The following is a 26,789-nucleotide window of genomic DNA, read 5'->3' on the forward strand; positions in this document are numbered from 1 at the left end:
ACGGTTCGGTGCAACTGAAACTTGACTTGGTTTTGCGGCGGACTTAATTGGAGATTCGTTGTGGCAGACGTTGCTAAACCCATCATTGGTGTTGATTTTTTGTCCTTCTTTAATATTATGATTGATTGCAGAAAACAACGCATTATAGATGGCCACACTACTCTTTCCGCTGCAGTACCAACCCAAGGTACATCCGAAGACATCTCGTCAGTGAAGGTGATGTCAGGGGAATCCAAGTACCACGAGATCCTACGTCAGTATCCCGACATCACCCCGACCTTCAGGTACACCAAAGTACCCAAGCATAATACAGGCATTCATATACGCACACTCCCTGGCCCGCCGATTGCAAGTAAGCCCCGACGCCTTCCTCCGGATCGCCTGAAGATCGCACAAAAGGAGTTCGAGGATATGCTGCAGAACGGTACAGCTTGTCAGTCTGAGAGTCCATGGTCTTCTCCGCTTCATCTAGTACCAAGAAAGATGACGGCTGGCGACCATGCGGCGATTACCGTGCCCTTAATGCGCGTACGATTCCAGACAAGTACCCGATCGACATATTCAAGACTTTACGCAGCAACTCGCCGGGAGTACAATATTTTCCAAGGTGATCTTGTTCAAAGCCTATAACCAGATCCCAGTTTATCCGGATGACATCAAGAAGACAGCCATTATCACACCTTTTGGCCTGTTTCAGTTTTCCATACATGACGTTTGGTCTCCGGAACGCAGCTCAAACGTTTTCAACTTTTCATGGACGAAGCGCTGCGAGGTCTGGATTTCTGCTATGGATACTGTGTAACGATATTCTGATCTTCTCTCGAAACGCAGAAAGAAGAGCATCACCACACATCTCCATCAAAAACTATTTCGTCGATGTCAGAGTATAGGCCTCAGACTTTTCCATCGGCGCAGTCTTACAGCAGCGCGCAGACCGGAGCCTGGGAACCACTAGCATTCTTTTCAAGACCACTGAATCCTGCTCAAAGAAGTATAGTCCGTATGACAAGAAACTGCTGGCTATATACGACGCTATCAGACATTTTCGTCACATGGTCGAGGCCAGACCCTTCATCATCTATACGGATCATAAACCTTTGACGTTTGCATTCACCACCGCTAGAGACAAATGCTCACCGAGACAGTTCCGATACTTAGACTTCATCTCACAGTTTAGTACGGACATACGGTACGTAGCGGGAAAAGATAACGTTTGTTGCAGACGCACTCTCAAGAGTAGAAGAAATAAATGGGTCAATCAACTACGAAAGCCTTGCACGCGCTCAAGATAAAGATCCTGAACTGCAAGCGCTTCTTCAAGTTGACTCATCATCATCATCATCATCGTCTTCATTGAATCTCAAGAAAATCAAATCTTTTGAAAATAATTTCGAAATTTATTGCGACATCTCCACCGGTAATTCAAGACCTTACCTTACTCAAGCCTTTCGTCGTGCAGCTTTCAACTCATTGCACGGTTTGAGCCATCCAGGTGCAAACGCAACTGTCAAATTGGTGACGCAACGATTCGTCTGGCCCGACATACGCAGAGATTGTCGCCGTTGGGCGAGAGAATGCACAGATTGCCAGAAAAAAAAATTTCACGTCATACGTCATCACCCATATCATCATTTCATACACCATCACTTCGTTTTTCACATGTCCACATGGACATAGTAGGGCCATTACCATTTTCTTGTGGTTACAGATACTGCTTGACGGTCATTGATCGCTTCACCCGTTGGCCTGAGGCCTACCCCTTGGCTGACATCACAGCGGAGACCTGCGCGCGAGCCTTCATCGCGGGCTGGGTCGCCCGCTTCGGCTGCCCTGTCAAAATCACCACTGACAGGGGCAGGCAGTTTGAGTCCGAGCTGTTCCACACCTTGTCATCCATCCTCGGGCAGAGCACCGCCTACCACATCCTATCATCCGGCTGCAACGGGATCATTGAGAGACTCCACCGCCAGCTCAAGTCCTCAATCATGTGCCACTCCAATACGCACTGGGCTGAAGCCTTACCCTTGGTGCTGCTGGGCATCCGCAGCGCTTGGAAGGACGACTTACAAGCTTCAGCAGCAGAGCTCGTCTACGGGGAACCTCTACGCCTACCTGGCGAATTCTTTACGCCTACGAAGGGCACTACGGTCGACTACACGGACTTCGCAGCCAGACTTTCGTGACCACATTGGAAAACTCAACCCAGTCCCGGCCAGTCATCACTCGAAGAAACCTTTTTACATCCCGAAAGAGTTGAGCACGGCCGAGTACGTTTTCTTCGTCAAGGGCACGCGAAGAGATCGCTAGAGTCCCCGTACTCAGGCCCGTACAAGGTCCTCGAGAGACGTGACAAGACCTTTCGAATCATTTTAAATGGAAAGCCGAACACCGTGACCATCGATCGACTGAAGCCGGCCTTCATGACCAGCGACACTATAGATGAGGACACATCCAACAGCCATCAAGCATCAACAATACCAGAGCCTGAACCGAGCACCGTCAGAATGACGCGAAGTGGACGATATGTAAGATTTCCAGATCACTATCGACCATAGCAGGCAATGGTCTCGGCGGGGAGTAGTGTAGCGTCCAGATAAGCCATTACCCCGCTAGCCGCAGTCGGTTCCACGTGTTGGCAATACTGTAAACATCTGCACACCGGCGCGTGGAACTGCGCGGCGTATTCGAGTTCATTTGAATTGCCAGAAGGCCAGTCGAGAAGCGGAGCGACATTCCTTCCGGCGACGCGGTCCTGAACAGAACTATCCATTGCGCGAACTCATATCCTTTCTTTTCCCTAGTTTAATATTTCATTGTAAATACTTTCCTTTTTGATAATCTTTATTATACGTTCGTGTGCCTCTAAATCTCTTTTCATTAATTCATCGAAGCCTCAGGAGGCGCACCTACAGAATGTACACAATAAGTTCAAGGGAATTAGAAGAAAGAAAGAAAATACATTTATTCACAACACGGGAACAGGAATCTATGACAATGTAAATGTAACAAAGTAAAAATTCTTTTGTTTTTCTATTGTTTTACACCATGGCAGTTTGACGGCAGTTTAACTTTATTCTCGAAACAATTATGATTCTAATTGCTTTGTCAATTTTCTTCAAAATATTTGTACAGTGGGCTTCAGGAGGATAGACCACATTTTTAATTTTCATTCAATTTTTATGGAATAATCGAGAAAAACTACAAAAATGCAAAAACGCTCTTAAGACTTTTTGATCTGTTGTACTTGTAAAGATAGAGTGTACGTCAAGAGGCACTTACTCCGAGAAGCGCACTTGCAGCGCGGCGCACGAGTCAGTGTTGGGGTTGGAGACGACAGTGCCGAGCGGGTGCAGCAACAAGTCGTCGCCTTGGGTCTCGTCGGCCACGTGCGTCCACATGAACAGGGTCACGCCGTCCGTCCGTAGCAGCTCCTTGTAATCGAATATCATCGTATTCGCCCACGCCAACTTGTTTATGAAGTCCTGTCAGTTAAAAAAAACATCTTACCATCATTGACATCATTGAGATGAACATTGGTTTTTGGAGTATTTTTTATTATAACTCCTAATTTTGTTACTTTTACGGTCATCCCATAAAAATCCACAACGAAAATACAAACTGAAACATAGATGCACAGAAAAACCAGAAAGAGACCAGCGCTGGAATCGAACCCAGGTCCTCAGCATTCCGTCCTGCGTGCTATACCGCTACACCACCACTGGACAGGAGTACAGACACAAATTTCTCCTATGCACCACATATTTCAGCTTGTTTGTTTCTTATTTAGTCACTTAAGCAGCGACACTAGCGACATCTATGCTTTTAGCCCTCATCGAGAAACATTCAGCACCCCATCGGAACTAACCGCTCACCCAGAAAAGAGATGTCGCTATTAAGCAATCAAATTAAGATTGGATTTTTTCTAGCCGCTATGCGTATTCCGGCTAAGCCATAATCAGGTAAAAATAGAAACAAATCACAAACCTTATTAGCCTCCTTGGCCCGCCGCTTGCCCTTAACCTTATTGGTCTCGTATATGACAAAGCATAATCTCGACATGCGCGGTATGTTGGACACTTTGATCGGGAAGGTGAGGGCCTGGTCCCAGCGCGCCACGCCTTCGTTGGACACCACCGCCATCCCGGTCTTCTGCGCCTCGCAGAGCGGCTTGCCGCCATGGAATATGCCCGCTTGGCACACGACCTGGTTTAAAACAAGTTTTTCAATTAACTTTTTAGTGTAGCTTGTTGCCATGGTAACGTCCCCTGAGTTACTTATTAAATGTATGATTTTATCCAAAATCCACTAAAAGTTGAGAGTTGTGACAGTTTAAGGCAATTCCTTAATGGTTCATCTCCTAATCATGCTAATAGTGTATATTGCAAACATTTTTCTAATAAAGTGTTATCATATCACTGATATCTCCTGAGTTACGGGACAAAAATAACAAAACACATAACAGTTGATTGACCCAAAAAATATTTTTTATACAAGCTTTTTTCCTAACTCTAGTTGACTATACTTATATTGTCATCCAAACTACATTTTCGTCCAAATTTCAAGTCGATGCCATTAACCGTTGCAAGAGTTCTGTCCTACTGAAACGATCCTGGTCAGACTAACAGGATGTCACTACCAGGTTATAGTGTTGTCAACATATTTACATAACTATGCCAAATTTTAAGTCAATCCGACTACTGGAAGTGTACCTATCAAATTCAATTTGCAAGATTTGACCCCTACTACAATACTAACAGGGCAAATTAAATGAAAGCTTGTAAACTAATGAAATACACCATTTTTACAAGCTTTTATTTAACTTGCCCTGTTTATTTTTGGGTCTAATTCTGCAAGTTTATTTTGACCCACTTCTAGTGGTCGGATTAACTTGAAATTTGGTACACATTGAATAACAATGCCAGTGTAAAGTCAATATTATAAAAGTTCAGTCAGAAAAAAACAGCTCAACATTAAAAAATATTTTTTAACACAATTTTTACCGTCATCACAGCTGAGTATAAGAAAGAAATAATGAAACAAAGAAAATATATATACTTATTCGTATTCGTGACAAATATGATGATATGCGCATTGTAGATTTTGTCATTGGTTCCGTTTTGCTGCTAAGCGATAAAATCATAATTACCTATCAATGACGACATAACGAGACAAATAAAAGGTCAACGTACTCGTCACTTCATAGTATTTAAGGTAAAACAGGAAAAACAATAAGACAACTTCTACCTCACTTATTTTTACGTGCCGATAGACTAATCGGGGAAAAGCCGCAAAGGCCACCCAATGCGGGGATGATACAACAAATAAAGGAAATGTTATGCAAATTATAATTGTTAATAATTAAATGGTTATTGACCATAATGACACAGGACAACTTTTCAATTTAGAATCAACTCGCATTTATCATCAATTTTAGCAACATAATAGGTATGAATATTTTGCGTATTTATTTACTCAAATCGACATGAAAATCGGCCAGATTATTTTCAGTTTTTTTTTTCCAGAATTTTAGAGCAATTGCTAGGCCTAATGATTTACGCGAGCGAAGCCTCAGGTAAAGGCTAGTTATAATATATTACTACAATTTATTACTAATGGATGTCGAAAGAGAAGTGCTAATTTGATAGAAATAATCTATATCAATGAACTAATAAGTTTCTGTTAAAAAAAACATTTTTAATAAAAGATTTTTTTGCTGACTGTACTTTTTATTGATAACCATTGAGGAGTTCCCTCCCGCGGAGACGATCCTGGCAAGACCACAAAGATTTGTCACTATCAGATTATTGTATTGTCACTTAATTTACATAAATATGCCAAATTTCAAGACAATCGGACCGCTGGAAGTGGGTCAAATTTAGCATCCAAGATTTGTCCCAAACAAATAAATAAGCAGGTCCAGCTAAAGAAAAGCTTGTAAAAACAATTGCTCTCTGACGATGAACTCTTTTGAGTTCGAAACGCGTCAGTGTAGTGTGCTGGTGGTGATAAATGGGGTTGTGTGGTGTATGTGTGTCCGCTTACAGTTTGGATGTGGCGGCGCTGCTTGAACACATATTTATTGCAATAAGAGAGAGAGAGATCTATGTACCTTACGGCACTAGACTGGCTGTTGGAAACAAAATGCGCGGCGCATCAACCCATGTCACGGACGTCAACAAACAATAGTGAAAGGTTCACAAATCCGCGCTGTGAACAAATTTTGTGCGCCGTTTTGATGTAAGAAACATGCAGCCTATACATAGATGTCGATGGATAATAGTATTTTAGGTACCTACTTAAATGTTCATTTTCCTGTTGATTCACGCAAGTTAGAGGATGTTATTCCCGACTTTGCGGATGAGTGATATAATCAGTGAAGTAGGTAACAAACAAATAACATTAATTTACATCGAACTAGAGTCATTGATCTCTTAGATAAGGCTATAATTACGTGATAGGAATATTTTTTGTGTAAAGTATTATTGGAAATTAGATAATTGGATTACAAATGGCGTTGAAAATTAAATCTAATTAATTAAATAATGTTCTACACTATCATTAAAATCGTAAATTATACATAACTATTTGGTTGCTATCAAACAGGAATAAATGATGACATATTTAAGAAATTTATTTTTTAATATTAACATCGGGCGCGAAGTTTCCCGACTGGATTAAATTTGACCTTTATTCAACTCGGCTTCGACCTGGGCTATATTTCATATCATTATATTTAATCTTAACTTAACTCACTGACTTCCATTTCTAAACAATCCTAAACCAAAAAGAGAGATCCTGCAATTGATCCATTCAGGCGTTTGCGTAAGACCATGTAAATGTTACAAGGTTTCAAAAGTTTGCAGTAGCAGAAGGAATAAGAATATACAGTTCATTGAGAGACGGTTAATAATGGACTAGATTCCTAAAAATATGTAGTTAGTGCGTTAGTAAGATTTTCAAAAAATATCGGATGCGAATTTTTGTTTTGTCAATTAAACAAAAAAATATTTACATATACCTAGCCGGTTAAAGTTTCATGTGACGCCACACCTACGTACACTTTATACGAAGGATTGACATCACGGTCCCCCACTTCCGAACTGTGACGCGCTTCACCTCTGTAATTTTTTTGTTTGATTGACAAAAGAAAAATAACGTGTCGAATATTTTCTGATAATCAAATATTCATAAATTTAATAATCTAAAATATAAATCTGCTAAAATTTATCCATCCATTCCATTGTACAGGTTGCTAAAATTCATTCCTATTGCTTCTCATCATCCTATCTGTACAGGTTGCTAAGTTGAAATCTAGAGAATCTACCCAAAGGACTATCATAGAGGATAGCAAGAGCATACATGTATGAACAGAGTTGCCGTATGCACGTATTGCCTGACGTTTCTAGCATTCGCGTTCGCAATCAAATGACAGTTTTTGTATGCGTAATCTGTCATTTCATTGCGATCGGCGATCGCGTGCGTCAGAAACTTTATGCAATACAGCCACATAAGTTCTTTGCCCAACACAAAATTGGCTAAAAAAACCTTACCTCCACCAGCCTTCCAGGGTCCACGTTCAGCCCCCCCACACTCTGCACAGTACACATGTAATTCTTCTCAATGTTCCACGACGACTCGTATTCTTCTTGGTTCTTCTTCTTCCTTATAGTTCCTGAGGGTTCGGACGCCAGTCTTCTTCTAGTCTCTGTCAGGAACTGAGAGTCACGACCAACTGCAATAAAAGAAAATCAAAGATAAGTTCTATCCAGATGAATTATTTTTTATGTTTTTTCGGTACTTATTGTAATTTGGGATTTAGTTTGAAGTGCGATTGTGGTACGTTTTATAATGCTCATGTTAAATAAAGCAAGTTGATCATTTTTGATGAACAGGGAGTAAAGCGATTCTATGAATAAGTGTTCCAGATGCAAACAAAAACCGCATTCAATTCGGTCCACTCGTTTAAGAGCTACGGTGCCACAGACAGACAGACCGACAGACACACAGACACATATAGCGGTCAAACTTATAACACAGTTAACAGGTTCTGTACCTTTTAGTATTTCAGTCTATTTAGAGCACATATTAGCAAATTAGCTTGTTATGATTAATACGGCGTTAATCACGAGATGACATTGACTAACATGCATACGAAACATTCGGCATGTGTCAGAATAGGGCAGTTTCATAAAATAAAAATAGATAAATAAAAATGTACATATAGGTAAAAAAACCCAAGTAAATAGGCGCTCTCGTCACAATTTTGAAAATTATGGATTTTTGCTTTATGCTAATACACCCTGTAGGTAGGTATGTGAGCAAAACAGGTGCCTAAAAATAACTAAACATGACCGAACGTCATTGATAACATAGTCGAGTTCAAATGTCGAATCATTGTCGTTACGATAATAATTAAAACACGGCGTTTGTCCCAACTGCGGTAATTAATTTTAAAATATACAATTAACAGTGTTTATGGCATAAGAAACGTAAATTAACAAATGGCAATGCTCAGTGCACTTTTTGTTTACGTCCCATTCATTGCAGTAAAACAGCCAATCGGCTAAGTTGTACCAGCCAATCAAGGTCCGTCAGCCACGAACAACTGACGCTTCGGAAAGTACGTCACTACGTCAGTCGACCGCAGACTGCGATGGTAGGTTGACCTATCGCGCGTGTCAACCTCGCAACACGCGCCATGTCTCGCTACGCGCTTTTATTCCTGCTTTTACTAGTCCTATTATCACAAACGAGCGCATTAAATATCCTAGTGCTCATTTCCCTACCGCTCCGCAGCCACTACATGGCAATAAAAACCCTATTTCGCGAATTAGCTATCAGAGGACACAATGTAACGGTCATAAATAATTTCCCCGATGAGCACCCAACACCAAGGCTAGAGTTCATCAACCTCCTGTCTCACGATAAAAGCGTTCGCAGGACACAAGCTTTGGAGACCTACGAGAGCTTCAGTTCGTGGTATCTACATTTATATAACATATACAGGCATATACAAATAAGTCCCGGTTCAACGACAGCGGAATGTGAAAAGTTGTTTACTGATGAAAACATGAAGCAACATTTGGCGAGAGGAACCAAGTATGATGTGATATTTGTGGAACAGTTTATGAGCGATTGTGATTTGGCTTACGCGGGTATGCACTACGACGCTCCGATCATAGGAATCACATCACACGTGCTGTTACCGAAGCATTACTATAGGCTGGGCATCCCATATGACATCTCCGTAGATCCCCACTATTTCACTAATGGAGGAACAGAACGGTCTCTATATCGCAAGGTCGAAACAGCTGTAGTAGATTTTTTCTTTCACACACTCTTTAAATGGACTTTGGAGAAAAGAATAAGCGACGTGTTTGCTAAGTACATGCCGAATAAAAAGTTTGACTTGGAAAAGTTATCACATGAAAGAATGAAGATGATTTTTTCAAATCAACACTACTCTATAACCGGTGGGCGTCTTTTGGCGCCAAAACTTTTGGAGATAGGCGGTATCCACATACAGAAACCCAAAACAGTACCAAAAGTAAGTTGATAGAATATCAAACTAATTAAAAAACAAGCGCACACAATTTTTATCTCTATTGTACTACTTTAGTCAGAAAGGGATGCACTGAGAAACTAATCAACTAGCACCCAAGACTATAGACTTTTAGAATACCGTGCCTCAAAGGAAAAAAACGGTATCCATATAGGATCGCTGTCCGTTTATCATTATCACAGCCAATAGCGTCAAAGCTAATGAACCTTTTAAATAAAAATTATATATATCCCAAAGACGAATGTGTAACGTAAATAAGCCAATTTTAAACATGGGGCCGCTTTTGACAGGCAATTAAAAAAGAAAACTGCTTATATCGTGTGACATATCAATTAAAATGACTTTTACTTAGCGAGAGACATTTTAATTAAATGGTTTAGAAGTTATTTTGAAAAAACACAGAAAATAGTTCCATACTTTTAGATAAAATAAAAACCTATAAGTATAAATCTATATGTTATTTAAACTACCCAAAATAGAAAAAAAATTAACTCATACTGTAAAACTAAGCTATCCTCATCTAAAACATTTAGCTTCCGATTATTTCCAGGATATAGAAGAATTCATTTCGTCATCAGAAAAAGGCGTGATATACGTAAGCTTCGGGTCTCTGTTACATGCAAGTACCATGTCAGCCCACAAGCGCCAACAATTCTTAGACGCTTTCAAGAGAATACCTCAAAAAGTTATATGGAAATGGGAGAATGCCAGCCTGCCTAAAGGAAACGACAACGTGCTGACTAGCAGCTGGTTACCACAGCTTGATATCTTATGTAAGTATGTCTATTTAGGATGGTGGAAATACCATGAGTCATTAAGACCTTCGAACGAATTGGTAATAACGCTAAATAAGATTGTAGGTATTAGGTATTATCCTGATGCCGAGACGATCGGACTTCCTCTGCCTTATAGGTATTTTTTATACCACCTATCAACCGGGATTTACTGTTACTTTTTCTTGGCACAAAAGACAAGCAAAAGCTATTTTGCTATTTCTGCGAAACATACCTCGTAGAGCGTAAAAATTCATTGTCATTTCACAGACGGAAAAGATATCGATTTACAAACTGAGAACCTCTTTTTGTAAATTTTCAGTAGTCCATTCCTTAAACAAATTGCAAGTAAAGTTGTATCTACAGGGACAACCACCCCGATAGTTAACTATCAAAGCTAGACTGTTTGCATTCCGCCAGACATTATGATGCTAGCTACAACCCAAAACGCAAAACATATTTTTTTTTTACATTAACAGCAATTATACTATACCTTGTATTTGCACCAGTGGCGAAGCGTACATAGAACCCCATTCCCACCGGCTTGCCCAATATTGACAAAATACGACAACAGGACGCAAATTATTTGTGAGGGATGTAAGCGATCTTTACTTCGGCTTTATCACGGAGATATTTGACGCTACGCCACTGATTTGCACTTAAATCTACAGGCATGTTTTACAATCAATGTCACTGCTCTATTTTCCTATTTAAAAGAAAAACACGCAAGGGCGATAAAAGCGTGAACCGTCATTAATCACGATCATGACTTTGCTAATTTTATCGCACAATAATATCTAACTCATATTTTCTAGGTCACCCAAATGTGTTAGCTTTTATATCTCACGGGGGTATGCTAAGTATGTCAGAAGCGGCGCACTGCGGAACCCCTCTGCTGACATTACCGTTTTTCGGAGACCAGTTCAACAATGCAGCATCAGCACGTGAAAGCGGATTGGGCATCACACTGTTCTTTCAGCAAATCAATAGTGAAAATTTGGTAGAAGCTATTAAGGAGTTGACCTCAGAGAAGTAAGTTTATGACGCTATAAGTATCTAATATACGTGTTCAAGATAAAGATAATACTTATAGTTTTTAAGGTTTTGGCCGTGCATGGTTCGATTATTAGTTGATGTCGATAAATGATTTGACAAATGCTCGAAACTGAAAGTGTACAGTCACCTGCAGTAATATGAGCCACAGTGGAGCGTGCAGAAATATCTGATACATACCGGCCCTAGAAATAGATTGTTTGTACATTCGTATCAGATATGTATGCACGCTTTGTTCAATTTATCGGTGATGTGAAATCACCTCCTCCAACTTTTTTTTTGTTATTAGAATGCAATCAAACGCCAAAAGAGTATCCCGACTTTGGCATGACCGGCCCCTACCAGTAATGGACAGCGCCATCTATTGGACGGAGTACGTCGCACGCCACCGCGACGCGCCGCCCGCGCTCCCCACCGAGCAAACCACGTGGTTCCAAACAACGCAACTAGATGTCCTTTGCATAATCATTGCGATCACCATCGCAATTTTGTACTTAATCTACGCCATCATAATATTCTTTATAAGACGTATTTTCAGATTGCTTGTTAAGTTATTATGTAAGGATAAAAAGGAGTAATAGTAATAAACTTCCTTATGGCATGCTGGCTTTCATTTCCGCTTGTTATTTTGTACCTAATCTGAAGAGGAAATTTAATAAAATTACTTTATTGGCAATATGGTTATTGGCACATAATAGCTATCACTATGAACCAATTTTTATTTCTGGATTTAGTTTCAGTAGCAACAAAAGTAAAATAAAAAAATATATTCTCAGAGGTTTAGAGTTTTTAGGGTTCCGTACCCAAAGGGTGAAAACGAAACCCTATTACTTACGCTCCGCTGTCTGTCTGTCTGTCTGTGCGTCCGTCTGTCACAGGGATCTATCTCTTAAGCCGTAAAAGTTACACTTGAAATTTTCACAGATTATGTGTTACTGTGGCCGCTATAACAACAAATACTACAAATAAAATAAAGTTACAAATTAAAAGGGGTCGTCATACAAAAAACGTGTTTTTTCAGCGTTTTTTGGTTGCAAGGCGTTGTTAGCCGTTGCTAGGCGACCAAGGTGACAGCCCCTACGTCGTTTGAATGTTTACCTTTAAGCTTGCGATTTTAATGATGTTTTATAAAAGCTTCGATAGTATAATATAGTGACTGTCTGATTCTGTGGTTTATTCGTTTTTGTGCAAAATTAATGAAGCAATTTATGAACCACAAACCTCAATGAAGCCAACTTTGATAGAGCGCTCGCCAAATCCGCACCGTCACTAATCACTGTTTACCATTGTTTTTTACGCTAAAAGATTCATACTAAGTATTTAACAAAAGTACAAATTTTAATAAACTACAGTCAGCAAAAAAAAACTTATATTAGAAGAATTTTAAGAAAAACTTTTACTTAACTGTTTACGGAACCCTTTACGTACGAGTCCGACTCGCACTTGACCGATTTTTTTACTAAAGTCTAGTTACGAGTGATGCTAATAAAAGGATTCTAAATAAAAACTTACCAGATAGCGGTAGTTTATCCATGCTCACAATCAAAACTTGCGGCACACCATCTCTTGACAGCGTCTCTTGGATATAGAGAAACTGTATCAGCGGGTGATCTCCCAACAAATACTCCTCGCGACCACAAACTTTGAGGACGTATTTTTTATGCACATCCTGGTTGGTCTGACGAAGTTGTAGGGAGTTGACCTTCTTGCTCAAAATTGTTTCGATGTGCTGCTGTGGAGTCAATGTGGCTAGCACGATGGTTGTAAACGAGAACTGGAATGAAAGTTTGGGTTAGTCATTTTTGAAAAAGTTATTTAACAGTCATTGGTTGAATGAAATCATAATATTGCTAAGAGGGTTCACTATCGTTCGCCCGAATTTCATTATCAATAACGTATGGTTTTTCATAATTTATTTACTTTTCACTTATTGAATGTTACATTTGAGCTGTTTTTTTTTACAATTTTGCGGGTTCAATTCCCGGTTTCAGACCTTCCAGGCATTTTATTTTTTAAAAATGTTTGAATGCAGTTTGAATTGTTTTTAAAATCAAAGATATTTCAGTAAACATTTCTGGCATATATGACTTGGAGCATAGCCGCGGGACATCCTGTATAAGATTGAATAGTTTGACTATTAAATAATAAAACATACAAATAAACAATATGAAAGATAATAATCATTGATTTGTTGTAACAAATTCTGTATCAAACTTTTTTTAAAAAGTTTCAGTGCCTTCATGAAACAGATAATTTGTTACAAAGATGACAACTTCAAAACTGTCAATCTGCCTTAGTGTCAATATTTTACAAATATTGGCTGTTCCAATACTCAAATATGCTGAAATCAGTATTTAATCTTGCTCAAGGTGAAGAAGTTCAAGAGGAAGTGAGTGTTAACCTTTCATTCTATTCATACTATTCTTAATCTTAGCTGTGAACTTCGAAAACGTCACTAACACTATTTAGTTTGCTAGCCGTGACCCAAACACTCAGAAAATGAGCGTTACAATGCACTGCCGACGCCCAGCGTCTCGACTTATCATCAAGCATTTCACAAATCAATTACCTATCACCGCTTGTTTTCGTGAAGCAGTACACTTAGGCTTGATCAATCAAACGGTCAAATCATACCTCGGTAAAAACGTAGTGTATTGCTACCCTGAATGCTTGTGTTGTGATATTTAAGTAATGTTATGTCCAGCAACATGTCGTGATTGAAGAGGAAGAGAAAGAAACCGAAATCGTAGCCGGCGAGGAGCATATTGTCAAGCCACCACCAAGGAGCTTAAATCGGTCAGAAGTCAGCGTCAGGTTGAGCCTGCTTGGGAAGATAGCCGAAGGAGACGGGTAAACAATCTCTTATTATTAAGTGAAAAGTTTTTGAGAGAAACAATAGCATCAATATGCTATTAATACACCAAGGGACACTCAGGAACAAAATATAACAATATCGTAGGTCAGCGTAACTGACATCAGAAATAGTTCAAAGGCGCAGCAAGACTCAAATGAACTATTCTTTTAGTTACTTGCACTCCTCATTATAGCTCTAACCATACCTAATATCTGTTACAGATACGCATATCTCAAAGCCACCCTAACAAATATGGGCTTAGAAGAAATCAGCGCCATTAAAAGCTTCAAATACCTGCAATTCCTCGACTTGTCAAATAATAATCTGAATCTGGGCGCTCTCCAAGCTATTACGGAACTACCGTCTCTCGTTCTCATTCAAGCCGACAAAAATTACTTGCAGTCCGCTGCGCTGAACAAAATGAAATACCTCCAAGTCATGATACTGAACAAAAACTTCTTAACGACAGTCCACGATGTCTTTCAACCAGAACTGAGCACATTAGAAGCCGCCGACAACAGAATACATAGACTCTTCTTCTTGAATCGAATGCATACCATGCGATGTCTCGATTTCCGCAACAATTTGATAGATGAAATATCAGAATTGGACTTTCCTAATCTGGACAGCTTATATTTGGCGGGCAATAAGATTAAAAGCCTGGTTGGACTAGAGAGGCTCGTTAACTTGAGGATATTGCATGTACGCAACAACCCTATTAGGTTGCTGAACGGTTTCGACGAAGCAAATAAGAAGCTGCAGTATGTTAATCTGAGGAACTGCAAAGTATCGACATTGATACAAGTGAAAAAGTTAAGGGTAAGACTTAACTGCTGTACACAATGCTCTACCACTAATAACCTTTAGTAGGATTTCCACTTACCGGTAGGTCAACGTGCATGTTGATGCGCATTGCTTGGTAACTACTACATATCGGCGCTAAGAGCGCTAACAGTTCTATGTTTCAACTCCAGGTGCTGCCAAGTTTGGAGACGCTGATAATGAAGGGTTGTCCATACATGGGCGGCACGGGGGAGGAAGAGGCGGATGCCGGAGGAGGGGAAGAGGATGACAACGAGCTCCGAGTGGAGATGCTAGCCGCGCTGCCTCGGCTCAAGAGAATCAACAAGACTGTCGTCACACCAGAAGAAAGGTGAGGCTCGTCTTTACCATGTAGGAAAGAGTTTGATAGCTGATGCATTCACCTAGCAAGGAGTTTCAAGGCGAGACAATCTTTTTAGTGAGAAGCAGAACGTACGCATTAACGAAATTTTCCAGTTGGGCGATATTTTCGGGCTATAGGGGCAAGGATGCGAACACAGAATTTGTCTCGTTCGCTGCTCAGAACGTACGTTGGTTTCCGAGTTAGTGACGCATAGATGCAATAAAAACAGTCAACTTTATTAAATACTTATCAGAAATGTCATTTTGCAGGGCTGAAGCCAAAGATCTCATGATGACTTGGCTAGAAGAAGGTGAGAAAGACGAAGAGGAACTAGTGGAAGAACATGGTGAAGAAGAAGTAAATAACGAGGACGAGTAAAATAATTTATGGCTTCCTAATATAATATACATTTTATTTTCTCGATTTGGAGTATTATTTATATTGCATACTTTTATTAGTTCAAATTAAAAGATAGATCAAGCAAGGCTAAGACTAAAGGGTAAGTCTGTAAACAGTGTTAATTTAAGTCAATAGTGCCAGTCATTACTTTCTATGCAAAAAGACCTAAATAATATGTGAGTAAGCTTTAATTAGAAACAATATGTGGCTCGAAAAAAACAAAACCATCAAACAAACAGGAACATACATATCTATCACACCAATTAACGAAAAGATACTATACTTATTATTAAAGCAACAAAACAATATAATAACACTCATTTCATTACAATTACGTCTATTAGAGTTTTATCTTGGTCAACAACTTTGTTTTGTTTATGAATAATGATAAATATTAGATTGCCATTAGTATTTGATACTTAATTGATACAATCCTTTTGTATCAAAAACTGAATGAGTATGATGACTTATTGTCTATGTACTATAATTGTTAAGTTGTCAATTGTAATTTAAACTTATCCAAGGAAAAATACACAAAAAATGTGGTTATTTCTGAACTAGTATAAAGGCTTAGTTGTAGTAGCATAGTAAAATAGTTGTATTAAAATTCACTAATGATATTCACATTCATTCATATTTCATTATAATAACTCTCCATGAAAAGATGGAAAGTTTCTACATGTTATTCATTATTACAACAGCTCCTAAAAAAATATTAACAATATTCATGTAGAAATTGGTTTATTCATGTATTTTTAATGCTCAATTGCTTATACCTCTCTGGACTTGCGAGTTCTTGCTCATATTGCACTATAGTACTCACCTCGGTATCTGCAACCTTTGTAGTAAGGTAGAAGCAGTGGTTGTTCATATGACTGAGCAGGGTAGTTGGCACGTGATGACTGTTGGCTAGCCTCGGCGGACATTGGTATCTCAGCCGGTCTAGGTCTGTTGCCGTTGCCCTCTTGATCAAACTTTCTTCAGCTATGTATCGTGTGCGGGTCCGAAAGTCATTCACCTCGGAACTTCTTAGACCGTCAAATTCATTCAGACCTGGTAGACAACAGAGAACATATGTTTTATTAAAAGACATAGCTTTGTGTTTGCCTCGACAGCTAGCAGAAGTTACAAATATGTTTTAACCCCTGACGCAAAAAGAGGGGTGTTATAAGTTTGACGGCTATGTATGTGTGTGTCTGTATGTCTGTGTGTGTGTCTGTCTGTTTGTCTGTCTGTCTGTGGCACCATAGCTCTTAAATGGGTGGACCGATTTGAATACGGTTTTTTTTTAATTGAAAGCAGGTTTTCGAGCGATTACTCTTAGACATGTTTTATCAAAATCGATTTAGCCGTTTTTGAGATATTGAGCTTTGAAGTGACAAATTCGGAGGTTTTCTATCTTTTTGTTGGTTAGGTTATTTATTTATCAAAACAAGAGGGATGCAAATTAACAATTGAACAAAACTAGAAGCTAATCTAAGCAGAGAATTTAAATAAAAGTTGGGCTCACTGAAATCAAGTTAAAAAAAGCAAAGTTTTTTTTAAACTGACGCAAATAACTTCTGTGAAAGTTTTTTTTAACATATATATGCCACACTATAACTAGAATATATTTCAAAATTCAGTACAACTGATAATGCAGTTAAGTTCAGTCATTTCAATGATTTTACCAAAAACATTTAGGTACAAAAACATATATGTTATTTAGCCTACATCCTGGTAAACAGACACATTGACTTTCACCTATGAGTAATCTCCAAGTATGACAAGTAAATAAATAATAATGTAACCAGGCAAAATGCTAATTCATTTACTACATATTATGCAATGCTTATGAGTGTGAAATCCCAACTTTCCATGGAGAATAAAATGCTTTTACACAAGTACACTTTTGCAGCCAGAGCATAGCAGGAGAAGTATTTGATAAATTAGGCCATTGAATTTCCAAATGAGCCTTGAAAAAAAATAAAAAAAATATATCTCTAAACTGATTTGGCATAAATACTATGCATGATTGTCTATCATCTTGGTATATGTATCAAAAAGGCAAGAATACACCATGACTTAGTTATTCCAACTGTCAAGCTTTCAGTCAGCTAAAGAGTATAGCCACCCCACACCTACTGAATTAATAGCACATATGTATAGACACAAGGGCATTACTGGATGCCCACTGTCTAGGACTAAACATACAGAATGTACTTGACTATTGTAAAAAAAACTGCCAAAATCATGACCCACTTTTCACTTGATTATTAACAAATGATCTGGGCCATTTTTATTGCCCTTGACAATATTTTGATAAGAAGCTTAGTCTCAAACTGCATGGATTGTTTATTTGCAGTTTATTTGCTAGTTTTAGCAAACAGCTAACTCGCTTACTTGGTTTTCTTAGCAGTTTAGTTAAAAAATGTTCTTATAAACACATTGAAACTGGAATTACCCACATAAACTATATGGACTATGCGCTAGCCTTTCAGTCTGAAGTTAAATTGAAATTTAAGAATTTCAATCAGTCAAGTCAGTTTTATGTAAATCTGAGCAAAATTAAATGTCTCTAAACTGACTTCAGGATTATATTCCAATCATGGGATTATAATATCAAAAAAATGGTAAATATAGCAATAATAATAGGTATTAAATAATGACTTACATGTTATTTCCAAAATCTAGATAGCTAATACTAAATTTCATCTATCTACAGACACTCATGTTTTTACCTTCGCCTTCGCTTTTTTAAAATTTACTTACCTTTTCCAATCAAATGGCTTATTTGCATATTAAGGAACTGTTCTCCAGGTCGCATAGACCTCTCCACGATCTTCAGGACTCCGAAGACAGGCTTGATATCTCGGAGGCGCTTGTTCTCGTCGTCCACGGACACTTCCTCGAGAACAGCTAGCGAGTTTACAAATTGGAACACATAGCCGGACATCTCGTGTAGCATCCCATATAAGGGATATCCTTCTGCTTTGTCCCATAGCTCCTAAAACAATATTAGTTGCATTTTTCGGTATAGCATGTAAACCAAAAAGTATTTTTACTATAGACGTTTCATTAGAAAAATTCAATTGAAATCAGACAAATTTTTACACAGATTAAAAAGTACCAGTGATTTTATTTCCAGTATATTTGTGCTTATTTATGCACAGTAGCAACAGTAGGTACCAAAATAACATGTATGTTTCAAATCTAAATTAAAAATGTAGGTATTTTGTTTACGAAAACTGCAATTACTCAGCCCACACGCTCGAATCGAGTGCACAGACCAGTAAACAATGTGATCTACTTTCTAAAAATCACAGCTATCTCTCTACGCATTACTCAATAGCTTAACCTACTTTACTGACTTATGGGCACGAAATTATCGGCAAACATCGAGCGTGAGTCACGCGGCGGAAGGACCTGGGCGCTCCCAGGGTACTAACCTCCTTGACGTGCCGCAGAGTCGCGTTCCATGTTGGTCGCAGAGGAATATAAACAGAGTTCGGCAGCAGACATGTCAACTCTACGTAATATGACGGGGAGGCCGTCCAGTAGTCCCACGTATACGGGCAGCTCGGTGCAGGAACCATTGTTTTGATTGATTATAGCCAAATTGTCAGAATCACCCCCACGACATTTTTTTTACAACTTTACAGCCATAACACGCTCACATAGCGACCGAGTCGCAGTCTTCAACTGAAAATATTATACCGAACACATTAGTCATTGTTATTGAAACCACCGCCAGTGTTGAATCATAGCGTTTCCTGGTATTTTTATGAGGGACAAATCGCCATTCGAAATGAAACTGTCAATGATTATTACACAAACAACATTGAAACACAATTTAGTGCGTGATTGTTATTATTACCTAGACATAAAACTTTTTCATAATTTACTTATGCTACAACTGGGAATTAAAAACACAAATTATGTTTTCAATAAATTGTAAATAAGGATTACGTGCAACCAATAAACTACTGTAGTAAGTTGTTTATGGTAAGGTTTTTTTTTAATAGTGGAAAAACAGAGCGATGGCGTATTATGTTTTGTTGTCATTCTGCCAAAGTTCGAGTAGACCAATTTGTTAAGGAAAAAATAAATAAATAACGGATAGTTTTTCACGTAGCTGGACTAGCTTAAATCATAACCTATAAACATTCTATAATCATAACCTTAAACCGTATGAATGACATTTATCTCGTGATTATAGTTGATTGAGCAATACAATGTTTTTGTCAGTATTTAGTACTAAATAAAATGTTTGAACACTCTGTTAAAGTACCAAGACATTACAAGGTTGCTGCTAATATTTTTAAAAAAGTTTCTACCGAGGGTGGCAGCGTGAAGACATTGTTATACGACGACAAACTTCGTCACTTTGTAAGTACGATATTTAATCATTTTTACTTGTATCTTGATACATGTGGGCGTTTACTATGTGTACATATTTACAGAGAACTAACGTGCTTTACGCACTTATAACCGAAACAATCAAACATGCCGACGATATTGACAAAATCTTTGAGAATTGTAGCCTAGTCACAAATGAGCCGCGCTTGGATCTTTGGCTAGCGAAAGTTCTTACGGCAGAATTGTTATTTGGCAAAAAGGCTTTACCTGGGAAAAGCAAACCTGAACAAACGATTTTGTCATACAAAGATCAGTTTGAAAAATACACTGCTGACCACCAAGAAGATTTGAAAACTGAAGGTAATATTTTTTATTTTTCAGATTTAATAGCATCATTCCCAATCATCCCCAATGGCGGAATCATCTAACGAGGGTCCGCTTCTCCCCAGACAGACAAAACTGGCAGCTCTGGCATTAGCTAATCTGTTTCTGTACAGTGTTGCTATGTTTACGCTGCCATTTATTGCATTCTTTGGCATGAAACATATCCTGACGGATTACTATCCCGTGGATAACTTTACAAGGACGGTGTGGTCTGTGGTTTCTGCTGTGGTGGTGGTGAACCTCATTATTGCCATTTATGCTCTCAAAGCGTACCATGAAAAAGAATATGATGAACATGGCAATGAGATAGACCAACACACTTACAAACCTGCTCCTGCGGAAGCAGAAAAGAGCAGTTTAAATCTTAAGCAGGACTGAGATGAGTTAATGAACATTCCTTTTAGCTTGTTCCATTATATTTTGAATTAATTAATATACTAATATAGTTTACAATTTGCTGTAATTGTTAGGATGCTAATAAAACAAAGTATTATAAAAATGTGTTTCATTTTCCCATAGACAGGTTATTTGAATATTTCATTTCATTACTACAAAAATACTTTGGTATGTAGTATAATCTAACAGAGATGATTAGTCATTATTAGAACATCCACTGATGAACTTAAAAACTATTTTTAGATGTTATAGTTGCTGCAAGTGAATTAGTATTTTATTAATTTAAGAAACACCAATTCATGGAGTAATATTCATGTAGGTACATGTACATAGTAAAAACTTTTTATTTTAAGCTTTTATTCAATCAGACTTTGAATTTTGTTTGCATACATAGATTGCATAACAAGATTTTTTTGCAAAAGTTATATTTGTATATTAGTTACAATTTACATTATCATTACGCCAAATGTGTTTGTGTACCAACAGGCAAAATTGTCATCAAACATGGGCCTATTATCCTACTTCTTACTTTCCTACTAATATTATAAATGCAAAAGTTTATAAGTCTGTTTGTTTATTTGTTACTCCATCACATCTAAACCGCTGAACTGATTTAGATGAAATTCGGTATACAGATAGTTTGCGTCCCAGGGAAAGGACATATGATAGTTTTTATCCTGGAAAATTTCGTATTTCCCGCGGGATAGTGAAAACCGAATCCTACGCGGACGGAACGCGGGTAACGGCTAGTAATAATAATAATAATAGAGCCCTTTATTTTGAAATTAGTTTGACATGTAGGTACACTATGCTAAAGATTTTTTTTATAAAATATGTCTAATTGCAGTATGCCTTTTGACATAAGTCTCCTCCAAAAAAAAAACTTATCACATTATCTTCTCTCTCAAAGTTGTTCGCAGACCTCGCTATGTTAGAATCAACACCAACCTCCTAACAACATCAGATGCCATTGGAGCATTCCAAGAGGAAGGGTACCGGTTCATACGATGCACATCTGGGTCTTACGATGATTACCTCAAGCAGATACAAGGTCTAACGGAGTATGACTTCACGCAAGATTATCATGTGAAAACAGTTTTCGTGTTCTCCGCTGGAACGAAGCTACACGAACATGACCTGTACTTGGAAAATAAAATTATTTTGCAAGATAAGGTAAAACTTAGAAATACATATTATAATACAACTACATCTGATAAAGCCACTTCTTTCTCAACAAAAAAAAACTATCTTGTACCCCTGGCTGCAGTCGCGTGATCTATTGATTGATATTGATTTTTTATTTTTCTTATTTTTGCCCTGATAAGGGCTACAGTTCGATTTCGGGGATTGTGCTAAATTCCAAAGAATTATATTGTCTTATTTACATGCATTAAAAAAACCCGTGCAATAGTTAAATTATCCTCTAGTAAGAGACAAGTTGAGATTTGGAGATTTTAATTTTGTACATCCCAATCTCTTGCGAATATAAAATAGTAAAACCGGCCAAGAGCGTGTAGGACACGCCCAGGATAGGGTTCCATAGCCATTACGAAAAAATCAAGTAATATTTTTCTAAGGATTTCGTGTTGTGTATGGAATCTTCCTAGTTAAGGTATTGTTTTATACCTTAGGCTGCTATTTACTCTTAAACTACTAATAATTCTCAAGTAATCTTAGCCGCTATAATTTTCCTTTTAAATTTGATATATTTACTACCAATCTGAATTTTTTCAAATTTTTCCACCCAACAGTTTAGATTTTAGAGGGGGGAAGGACGCTCGATTTTAATGAAATGAACAGATCGCCGAATAGAAAAATCGCCTTAAGTCGCCGTAAGTCGAGAAAAAAAATCACCCCCACTGTACGCCTAATAGATGGGAGGACCGACCATAATTTTTTTTTCGGACAGACATGGCGAAATTGTAAGGGTTCCTAGTTAACTACGGAACCATATAAAGCATCTGAGTACCTACAAAAATAAGCATGAAGAAGTAACAGATAGACAGTGTTACTTTTGTGTTTATTTTAATACGGATTTGCTATCTTTTTTATTTTGCAAGTGGCGAGTTGTCGTTCATTGTGGCATTCTTAGGGGCCTCCAGTCCAGTCTTTGTCCAGCAGTAGACGTCTTCCGGCTGATGATGATGATGATGAGGACTATCCTTTTTGTTCTCCATTACCGGGCATCTCCTGGCGGCACTACGTCCCCTATCCGAGAAGGTGCACACATTGGAAACCCATCGTATAAACTGACCTCAACCACTTGTTTGCAGGCGACAGCACTGGCAGTCCACTTGCTTGCACCCCCACCTGGCAGCGTGGTTATGGACATGTGCGCAGCGCCCGGGATGAAGGCTACCCAGCTCGCGGCGTACATGAGAAATGAGGTACGTCTTCGTGCTGGATTTGTCAATAGGCCGTAGAGTCTGCGGCCTAGGGGCGGCAGCGTCCTAGGAGCGGCAGATTTCAGAGCAGGGCAGGTGTGTTACGGATATTCGCATCTGCATCCGCAACAGTGGAGCATAAAATCAATGCGGAGTTAATGCGGGACTTCGGTTTAGTGAATCGGAGTGGTGAATTCGTACCTAAGCTAGTCAGTACTGGGATGTGTCCCTGGTGACTACCACATAGGTAGTGTAACTTTTTTCGTGACAGCTGAGTGGCGGTCATTTTGACTGGATATGCATGCATGTGTACCTATATTAAGCCGGTGTTTCTGTATGTGTACTGTCGAATAAATTGAATCATGGCCCATGGTGAAACCTTTTCATAATCAATTTCACCACAGACCTTATATCGAGATAGATGAAAAGAGCGCTTCAAACTGTATGAGATGAGAACCTAGCGTGTCGAATTTTTCGTACCTACGATGACGTCACGAGCGAGATTTAGTGATGGGAAATCAAGACCGCACCTTTCTCCCCCAAAGGTCATCCGTTCTTCGAGCGATATGGCCTGCCCATTACCACTTCAACTTGCATATTTTTACAGCTATAAGAAGGTTCTATAAAATATTAAAAAATCCTAGAATCTTAATTCAGCAGCTTATGTTTTACGCGTACAAAGCAGCGGGTAAAAGCTAATTAATCTATAATTTTCCCCCCAAACGTCTAAACTCAGAAAATGTTATACAGGGCAAAATCTACGCAGTCGAGCGTAACGAAAAAAGATACCAGACGCTATGCGACTTCGTTGCGAAGACTGGCTCGAAATGTGTGCAGACCATACACAAGGATGCCCTGGAGATCAGACGAGGGGATTATGATGACGTGGAATACGTGCTTCTAGACCCTAGCTGCTCAGGATCAGGTATGATGTTCTAGATTCTCCTTCCTAGTAGTACCTACATTCATTCTTTTGTTTTAGTTCATTCGTACACTCCTGGCGAAGTGGTAGTCATGGATCATCTTGTAGGTTGGTTACAGCTTTGCGAGACTGTTCTGTTGTTTTGTGTAATGTTCTAGCTAATGAACTAAAAGAATTTCTTTGCTCACCCTCGACCTTATGATAGCTAAGTTTATGCAAGATATGCGTGTTCATGTATTTCCTCCACGTCCACAATGTAAGAACACAAACAAAGCACACAAACCCATCTATCACCACCACCACCACACTACACTGACGCGTTTCGAACTCAACCAGAGCTCATCTTTAGAGCAACACAACCGTACACCATGCTACCAGGGGTTGAAGGTCGCGGGTGAGTAAAGAAATTCTTTTAGTTCATTGATATGGACCTCCACAAAGTAACGCCTGATTCAATTAATTATGTTCTAGCTAGTTACAATCAAACTACAAGTGTTCGCAACGGTTCTCTATCGTTTGCCCGAATTTTATATGCCCGAATGTATCGTTTTCTAGAATTTTCATTTGCCATAAAGTAATTTATTTCTGAAATAGTAATTTTTTCAGAGTTGATATTAAACTAACCTAACCTAACCTACTGCATTCTATATGATGACATTTTCAAAAATCCTGAAAACAGCACGGTTCTATATATTTTATGGCAAACGTTGGTATGGCAAGTAAAATTCGGGCAAATGAAATTCGGGCAAGTAAAGGTAAACGGTTTGCAACTCGGCTAGTTTGGCATTATTTCCTGAAAATAATAATCGATGGGTGTATTTAAACTTCACACCATCATCATCAGCAGCCGGAAGACGTCTACTGTTAAACAAAAGCCTCCCCCTTAGCACGCCACAATGAACGACACCTCGCCACTTGCGTCGTCGTGGCATATCGGGACTCGGGACACATGAGTACCGACAAATAGAGAATGTGAACACGTGATGTCATTGACAACAAAAACTAGCTTTATGTAAGCAAATATAATGACATTTGAAGCCCCCGTAAGTTCGGATTGGTGTTTGCGCACACACAACCAACCTCTCACCCTAAATTCATACATATACCGTGTTCGTTCCTTCGTGGGTAAAAATAATTGCTAGGTAGTATATTTCAATACGTGTTAGTTTTTAAGACCACGCTAGTATATTCTTTAACAATGACTAACCTTAGTGTCTTATTTGTTACCAGGTATGGAATTTTGTGTCCACAACTACATAGAAGAAGCAAGGTTAGCAAAACTAACGTCTCTACAAGAGAAATTCCTCAAACACGCAATGAACGCATTTCCCAACGCCAAAAGGATCGTTTACAGCACTTGCTCCCTTTTCCCTGAAGAAAACGAACGTGTTATAACCAACGTGGTGAAAACTTCGAGAGTTAAATGGAGAGTTCAAGACGTGAAAGAACTGCTGAAGGGCCAGTGGAATAATTTTGGTTCTGGCATGTATGGCAGTATGGGCACTAGATGCTTGTATGCTAGGCAGGAAAGTGACTACACATCTGGTTTCTTTCTAGCTGTAATAGATAAAGATCCGAAATATTTTGATAAAAATAATGATGCTGGAAATGATAAAGAAGACGATGAAGATAAATTACAAACAAATAAGAGTAAATCAAAGTCTATGGAAGATGTTAGTGAAGGCGGTGAAGAAATTGTCAAGCCAAAAAGGAAGAAAAAGAAAGACCGCAATCCTGTAGTTGAAACTAATGACATCGATCCTGAAGTAGATTCAGTTGTGGAAGAAGTACCTAAAAAGAAAAAAAAACGCAAACGTGAAAATAAAACTGATATCGATGAAAGATGTACTAGGGATAGCAATGAACCCAATGTCGATGAAACTGAAATAACGTTAAGAGTATGCGAAGATACTCAAGTTGTCTCGAAAAAGAAGCGGAAAAATGCTATTGAGGAAGAGTGTAACGAAACTGTAGAAGTTGAAGGAAGGAAAAATAAGAAAAAACGCAAAAAACAAAATGATGAAGCTGGTTTAGAAGTAAATAATCAAGATCTTGATGATGCCGGTGGAAGAAACAAGAAAAAGAGGAAGAAACAGAAACTCGATAAAGATATTTCGAAAGAATCGGAAGATTAGCCTTGTGTTTCTTTGGAATTAAAATAAATAGGTATGCGTACGTACGTTAAGTATCATGCAGTCTTTATATTTTTGTGAAAATAAATGAATTTAAACATGAACTTTTTTATTTACTGAATTGAAATTAGTTTTGTGGCCCTAGAAACAAGTACACTTGAGGTCGGAAATATCAATACAGTCAACTTATAGTTAGTAGCAAAAGGTATACAGTATACCTCTACAGATAATATGACGATTTGTCATTCAGTAACCCCAGCTTTTGATTTCAATATACAACAACCCCAAATTTTGAGTTACAACAGTATTACATTTCATGTGCGAAATGATTAGAACCAAATTTCTATAGTATTTTTACCGTATTTTTCCGAGTCTATGTAAATAGACAGGGTTCCATTTTTGACGATATTCAGGATGGATAGTTTTC

At 38.5% G+C, this 26,789-nt stretch overlaps 4 protein-coding genes and 1 pseudogene across 4 annotated transcripts; 4 read left to right on the plus strand and 1 right to left on the minus strand.

Annotated features, from left to right (window-relative positions):
* LOC141427736 (uncharacterized) overlaps window positions 1-2,183 on the plus strand; it is a 16,770-nt pseudogene extending 14,587 nt beyond the window's left edge.
* Window positions 2,184-3,275: 1,092 nt separating this feature from the next.
* On the minus strand, window positions 3,276-19,783 carry LOC141427737 (phosphatidylinositol 4,5-bisphosphate 3-kinase catalytic subunit delta isoform-like). The gene is made up of 8 exons (XM_074087329.1): window positions 19,663-19,783; window positions 19,235-19,487; window positions 18,558-18,792; window positions 16,630-16,859; window positions 12,901-13,162; window positions 7,551-7,732; window positions 3,985-4,203; window positions 3,276-3,482 (listed from the first exon to the last, which is right to left on the minus strand). The coding sequence occupies exons 2-8, from the start codon at window positions 19,379-19,381 to the stop codon at window positions 3,276-3,278; spliced, it is 1,482 nt and encodes a 493-aa protein (XP_073943430.1). The 5' UTR covers window positions 19,382-19,487; window positions 19,663-19,783.
* On the plus strand, window positions 8,501-11,989 carry LOC141428309 (UDP-glycosyltransferase UGT5-like; the record flags this gene model as incomplete). Its single annotated transcript, XM_074088243.1, is given in 4 exon segments — window positions 8,501-9,547; window positions 10,113-10,335; window positions 11,151-11,367; window positions 11,678-11,989. Coding segments are annotated over 4 exon segments (1,578 nt in total). The 3' UTR covers window positions 11,967-11,989.
* LOC141428311 (leucine-rich repeat-containing protein 23-like) lies at window positions 13,169-15,830 on the plus strand. The gene is made up of 5 exons (XM_074088246.1): window positions 13,169-13,777; window positions 14,093-14,238; window positions 14,464-15,061; window positions 15,217-15,395; window positions 15,677-15,830. Exons 1-5 carry the CDS (start codon window positions 13,727-13,729, stop codon window positions 15,783-15,785), a joined length of 1,083 nt encoding a protein of 360 aa, XP_073944347.1. The 5' UTR covers window positions 13,169-13,726; the 3' UTR covers window positions 15,786-15,830.
* A 165-nt stretch (window positions 19,784-19,948) lies between the features above and the next one.
* Nsun5 (Nop2/Sun-like domain containing protein 5) lies at window positions 19,949-26,462 on the plus strand. Its single transcript, XM_074088242.1, has 6 exons — window positions 19,949-20,174; window positions 20,249-20,504; window positions 21,835-22,097; window positions 23,198-23,311; window positions 24,059-24,233; window positions 25,461-26,462. The coding sequence occupies exons 1-6, from the start codon at window positions 20,052-20,054 to the stop codon at window positions 26,363-26,365; spliced, it is 1,836 nt and encodes a 611-aa protein (XP_073944343.1). The 5' UTR covers window positions 19,949-20,051; the 3' UTR covers window positions 26,366-26,462.
* The last annotated feature ends 327 nt before the right edge of the window (window positions 26,463-26,789 follow it).

Source organism: Choristoneura fumiferana, chromosome 5 (assembly GCF_025370935.1).
Source record: "Choristoneura fumiferana chromosome 5, NRCan_CFum_1, whole genome shotgun sequence".
Classification (NCBI taxonomy): domain Eukaryota; kingdom Metazoa; phylum Arthropoda; class Insecta; order Lepidoptera; family Tortricidae; genus Choristoneura; species Choristoneura fumiferana.

Coding starts and splice junctions, on each gene's coding strand:
- LOC141428311 (XM_074088246.1), top strand. CDS start 13,727: ATGCTGAAATCAGTATTTAATCTTGCTCAAGGTGAAGAAGTTCAAGAG. Junction 15,062..15,216: donor TACAAGTGAAAAAGTTAAGG/GTAAGACTTAAC, acceptor TTTCAACTCCAG/GTGCTGCCAAGTTTGGAGAC. Junction 15,396..15,676: donor GTCGTCACACCAGAAGAAAG/GTGAGGCTCGTC, acceptor GTCATTTTGCAG/GGCTGAAGCCAAAGATCTCA.
- Nsun5 (XM_074088242.1), top strand. CDS start 20,052: ATGTTTGAACACTCTGTTAAAGTACCAAGACATTACAAGGTTGCTGCT. Junction 22,098..23,197: donor AAATTATTTTGCAAGATAAG/GTAAAACTTAGA, acceptor ACTTGTTTGCAG/GCGACAGCACTGGCAGTCCA. Junction 23,312..24,058: donor CGGCGTACATGAGAAATGAG/GTACGTCTTCGT, acceptor AATGTTATACAG/GGCAAAATCTACGCAGTCGA.
- LOC141427737 (XM_074087329.1), bottom strand. CDS start 19,381: ATGGTTCCTGCACCGAGCTGCCCGTATACGTGGGACTACTGGACGGCC. Junction 18,793..19,234: donor CTCTGCGGCACGTCAAGGAG/GTTAGTACCCTG, acceptor ATATTGTTTTAG/GAGCTATGGGACAAAGCAGA. Junction 4,204..7,550: donor ACCCTGGAAGGCTGGTGGAG/GTAAGGTTTTTT, acceptor GTTTTAAACCAG/GTCGTGTGCCAAGCGGGCAT.